Consider the following 5,950-nt stretch of genomic DNA (forward strand, 5'->3'; position numbering starts at 1 on the left):
AAAAAAAAAAAAAAAACATAAAACTTACAATAAAACCAGCAAGATATGTCATCATTTCAAGATACTGTGAGAAATATGTGGCAAAGAATATCCATATATCTACTAAACTTAAGGATAAGAAAGGAAAACAAGGTTAGAAACAGATGTAAGTGTATGTCCTCCTTTAGTTCATCTGCCTAAGAATGCAGAAGAGTTGATGGCAAACATTTAAAACTACCGTAATACCAGGCTGGGCGTAGTGGCTCATGCCTGTAATCTCAGCACCTTTGGGAGGCCAAGGCAGGAGGATCACTTGAGGCCAGGAGTTTAAAACCAGTTTGACCAACATAATGAGACCCCATCTCTATTAAAATTTTTAAAATAAAACCTAAAACTTCCATAAGCTAGGTGTGGCGGCTCACGCCTGAATCCCAGCACTTTGGGAGGCCGAGGCAGTCAGATCACCTGAGGTTGGGAGTTCGAGGCCAGCCTGGCCAACATGGCGAAATGCCATCTCTACTAAAAATACAAAACAAAACAAAAAATAGCTGGGTATGGTGCCAGGTGCCTATAATCCCAGTTAGTTGGGAGGCTCAGGTAAGAGAATCTCTTGGACCCAGGAGATGTGGGTTGCAGTGAGCCAAGATCATGCAACTGCACTCCAGCCTGGGTGACACAGTGAGACACCATCCTCAAAAAAAAAAAAAAAAAAAAAAAAACTTCAAACTACCATAATAGAGTAACTCAGCATTTCCTAAAGCAAGCTCCACAGAATACTATTACCCAAGATAGGGATAAGTGTTTTACATACACATACCCAGATAGACAAGACACCATAGCCAATGAGTTGGGGAAAGTTGGGTTAACTAAGTTTAACACTTTTCTTTATTGCAGGACTTCTTGGAGCCTTTAACATTAATTTAGTATTTGCATTCCCCAACTTATTTTTCTCTTGGGTAATTATATGGGACATGTGTTCTGCAGCATACATTTTGAGAAATGGTATTCCATCTAACATCAAAACTTTTAAAATAAATATGCTTCTAAAATGTAGACTCATTTTTAAAGTCTGTTTTTCAATGAGAGCTAAATTATCAAGTGTTTCCAACATTCTACAGAACGGATGGGAAGAACTAAGCTCAATGGTGGCCATCAAGTTTCCATAGGTGAGATCCTCTCTAGGGCAAATCTCACCACACATATACACACATACACACACACAGTCACAAAAGACAGCAAAACAAATATTTAAAGGGAAATCAGGTGACAGTTCTGGAAGCTGTGGGATGTACCTGGATGTTGTAGCAAGCTCGCTGCTGAACATGTTTCTGTGGCTGGACATCACTCTCCACCCCCAGAGACCTGACCTCTGTCCTTGAGGCACAGGTGTCAGGCATGGAAAAGTGAACGGTAGCAAATGGATACCAATCCGAGGGAATTTCTTGGTCTGATCCAAGCTCTAATTTGTATGACAGACAATGGGGTTGATCAAGACCTTGAGGGAAAAAAAAATCAAACAGTCAAATTATTTTTATGGCCATTGAACACTTCTCTTGAATATAAAAGGCACTCATCTCTTTAATAAGGAATTTGATTAGCACTGCAGCAGTGCAAATTTCATTTAAACAACATACCATGAAAATCTACAATTTTGCACTAACTAGGGGGAAGCCGTCTGAGATTTTTAAGTACCGGCTTTAAAACAAGTATGACTTTATTACTGTTTTGAATAAGAATGGTAAAAGTTAAAAATTTAAAAATTTAAAATATATTACTATATGCATGCACAGATAAACTCCTAAAAACATTTTCAATTAGAAATATTACTATTAATTAGAAATATTACTATAATATTTAGCAGATTATAATATTAATATATATTATACTATAATATAATTACTGCTATACTATATACTATACTATATACTATATACTATACTATAATATATTATATTATATATAATATAATCTGCTAAATGCTTATATTTAAAAATATTACTATTTATGTTTAATTTATATTAAACAATATTATGTTTAATTTATATTAAACAATATTATGTTTAATTTATATTAAACAATATAGTAATATTGTTAAACTTAATTAAGTTTTCCATAATTAAAAGATAAAAGTAATATTTATATTAAGCATAATTTGGCTACAATGTGCTCAAGCTTGTACAAGCCGCTTTTTCTTAGACTGAATAACATCTTATAATTATTAATTTATTCATTTTCTTACCATCTATTTATAGATAACTCAAAAATAAACTCCAGCCCAAATTAAGTCATATTATTTTAAAATTCTTATCTTTAAAAGTTAAACTTTTCAGAAAACGTTCCAGACCAAGAATTCCTTTTTCAGTGAACAAATTATTTTTCCTACTGTAATTCTCACTTATCTTTCCAAAATACTTTGACTGGAACAGCTATACAGAGTAGAGATGGGCATACTGGCCTTTAATATTTTAATCTAATATTGATTTTCACTTGCTATGCCAGGCCAGGTTCAGTGCCAGATCCAGAGATACTGGATATACTCAAAGATTTTAGATGGGGGTCTGAGAGAGAGAGGGGGAGAAAGAGAGAAAGAGAGAGAGAGAGTGAGTGTATGTGGGGGGGGGTGTGTTATAAGGAAATGAAAAATATTTTCTTTGTAATCACTGTAGCAGCTTTACAAACGTTCTGTGATTCTGTTGCATTGTTCATAGCATCTCCATATCCAATGTGGCTATCCTTACTTACATAAATGTATGAAATAAGAGTAATTTCCAGAGGCAGATTAAATGACTGTAGCACTGACATAGCTGGAGAAAGGGCATTTCCATCTGAATATAGCTTTAGGCACAAAAACAAGAGTTTAAAGGATTGCACTTAATTATTAAAAGATAAATTGCCTTTCCTTCCCTACAACCTGTTTCTTATAGAGAGACTAATAGGATCTTAAGGCTGTAAAAAGCCTTGAGAAGTCATCAATTAATTAACCAACAGATACTCATTAGCCATCTCTATCACTTACAGGTAGGGTAGGACAACAGTGGCCTCTGAGGTGCCCTTAACAACCCAGATCACTGCAGGCAAGTGATAACTTCATTCTCATACACACACACCCAAGAGAGATTCCATACTCCGTTATTCTTTCTAGTCCTCTGTCTGCAGTGAGGATACAGTAAGTTCATTTACACTTCATGCAGGCACTCTTTCAGTCTTGTTATGGCAAAGTGGTTAAGGCTAGGGTTACAAATTGCTTACCTCTCTGAGCCTCAGTTTCTGCATCTGAAAATGAGGATAATGAGGATAACCTGAACCTTATAAAGGTTGTTGTGAGGATTAACCAGTTCATAGGCATACAGAACTGAGGCAGTAGCATTCTATATCGGTATAGATGAGCTAGACATATTATTTTTCAAAGTGCTATTCAATTCTAAAGCCAGAATTATTTAATTACTATAATTTTGCTAATATAGGGACTGTGAATGCTACACATTCAGAGTTAAAAATGATACTAGATATGATCTGATTTCATACTCACACTTTATAAGAAAAAACTATTTGGGGAAATTTTATGATGAAAATTGAAGAAAAAAACTAAACCCAAGTTGAAGACTTAATGCTCCAAAAATTTCAGAAACAAAACCTTTCTACTCACTTTTCTTTAAAAATGGTAAAAGAATGCCTTTTTCAAGTTTTCTGGCTTTTCATGGCTTTTGAAAATGCTAAATGCTCTACAGTATTTAGTAACACACTCCCTCTCCAGACTTTGTGCTCCATAGGGACAGGTATCAGGTCTGTCCTTAGCACAACGTCAGTCATGTTTGGGGCTTAAAGGATATTTGTCAAATTCACCCATTAATGAATAAAAGATAGAGGAAAATCCTGTTGTCTCAGGGCTGACCACCAGGGGGAACTGTCGAGCTTTGGTCATTGTTCTCAACATAATTCCTTTTCTTAGGACAGGGAATGTGATTTTCAAATCACAAAATCTTGGGTCTAGCTGATACCTGTCCCTCTTGAATCAAAATATTTTACATCTGAAACTGAATTGCTAGAGGGCCGAAGGGAATGAATGGCAAGAGGATGACAGAAGTGGAGGAGGAGAGAGCAACCAATGTGCTGATGACAGGGCAGAGAAAAAAGAGAAAAAGAAAAATTGGGAAGTTAGAGGTAAATATATTTACAATCCTCCACCTCTCTCATCCCTCTTTCTAATTCTGTGCCACTATATACACATCCTCTGGCTAACCAGCATCCTCATTTGTCTTCAGCTATCTTTCTTTCTCTCTCTCTCTCTACCAGCCCGACAAAGCTCCTCTACTGTCCTTTACACTTTAGTATGAATGAAGTCTGTGAGCTACTGCCTCAGGCAAACGTTTGTTGTAAAATGAAAGGCTTGCCCACTATTGAAGAAATACTAAGCATTGACAAGCTGTTAGAAGAGACATTAAGGGACCAGCAACCCTCCCCACCTTTCCAGAAATCACAGATAAGTGATTTCCCCAATAAAAAAGGTCAGTCCTGATCCCTCAAATTCCCAGGAAGGAAAAAAAAAAAAACGGTTTTATAATTATGAGAGTATAGACTAGTGGATATATTCTTGCCAGGTACGGTAGCTCACACCTGTAATCCCAACACTTGGAAGGCCAAGGCGGGTGGATTGCCTGAGCTGAGTTTGAGACAAGCCTGAGCAACTGGCAAAACCCCATTTCTACCAAAAATACAAAAAATTAGCCAGGCATGGTGGCACGTGCTGTGGTCCCAGCTACTTGGGAGGCTGAGGTGGAAGCATAGCTTGAGCCTGGGAGGTAGAGGTTGCAGTGAGCTGAGATCTCATTGTCGAACTCCAGTGCTGAAAGGGAAAGATTTAGGAGTAAATTATAGACACAGAGAAGCTGGGAAAAGGTGAGAGATGCTGAGCAAAGGCAGTGGCAGTGAGATGCAGGGGGTGGGTGAGTGAATTCAGAGGAGGTGAAACCCCATCTCTACTAAAAATACAAAAATTAGCCGGGCATGGTGGCAAGTGCCTATAGTCCCAGGTACTCAGGAGGCTGAGGCAGGAAATATATTTTTTCCTTTAGTTTCCATTTTTGAAGTATTTTTTCAAATAATGCAAGTTTTTCAGAAGCTACTTTGAAAAGGATAAAATTGTAAAGAGCTTTTTAAAAACTTTACATTCTCTAAATGCACAACTGATCAAAAGTCATATAGAAAAATAGAGATGCACTCTGGGATCCTGCTGTTCTAAGTGTGTTCCTTGGGCTAGATGCGTTGGCATTATGTCAGCACTTGTCAGAAATCACAGTATTCCAGATCCCACTTGCTCAGTCAGAATCTACATTTTAACAAGGTGATTCCGGGGCACACAAAAGTTTGAGAAGCACTGCCTTAGGACAGATTTCCCCTCTGCTCCAACCTTATTCTTTCCATACTGCTCAAGAGGCAGATTAGGTTATAGCCTGCCCTGGCACCCTCTCACTCTGCATTACTGTCCCCACCCCTTAACAGAGAAGCCTGGGGCAGGGCCCTGTAATCCCAGAAATGTCCTGCCCTAAGCCAGGCTCACAGCTGCACCATGCCCTCTGGACTCCACCTGACACAGCCCCACTGTGTTTTCCCTGGGCCTCCTCTTTGTGCACCGACCTGATCTCAATAAAGCAGCTGTGATCCCAAAGGATTTGTTCAGTGAATTATCACCGTGTAATTGACTGAAATGCTTATAAAATGTTCTGTGTGGGCCTGGTGATATGACGGTCCACCTCAAAAAGAATTCCTGAAGGGAAAGATCAAGTCCAGCCAGTTTCTCTGGAAATGTCTATTCTCGTCATTGTTCTTGGTGAGCTCCACTGCTAATACTCATGGGAGGCTGAGCACGGTGGCTCATGCCTGTAATCCCAGCACTTTGAGAGGCCAAAGTGGGCGGATCATGAGGTCAGGAGTTCGAGACCAGCCTGGCCAATATGGTGAAACCCTGTCTCTA

At 38.4% G+C, this 5,950-nt stretch overlaps 1 protein-coding gene across 3 annotated transcripts in view; it reads right to left on the reverse strand.

Moving 5' to 3' along the window:
• STON1 (stonin 1) overlaps window positions 1-5,950 on the reverse strand; it is a 62,770-nt gene that overhangs the window by 6,325 nt on the left and 50,495 nt on the right. For all 3 annotated transcript variants that reach the window (XM_017548516.2, XM_037745721.1, XM_037745720.1), the window contains exon 3: window positions 1,272-1,474. In XM_017548516.2, the coding sequence (XP_017404005.1) occupies window positions 1,272-1,474 (203 nt within the window). The remainder of the gene's footprint in view (window positions 1-1,271; window positions 1,475-5,950) is intronic.

Source organism: Cebus imitator, unplaced genomic scaffold, assembly GCF_001604975.1.
Source record: "Cebus imitator isolate Cc_AM_T3 unplaced genomic scaffold, Cebus_imitator-1.0 Scaffold209, whole genome shotgun sequence".
NCBI lineage: Eukaryota > Metazoa > Chordata > Mammalia > Primates > Cebidae > Cebus > Cebus imitator.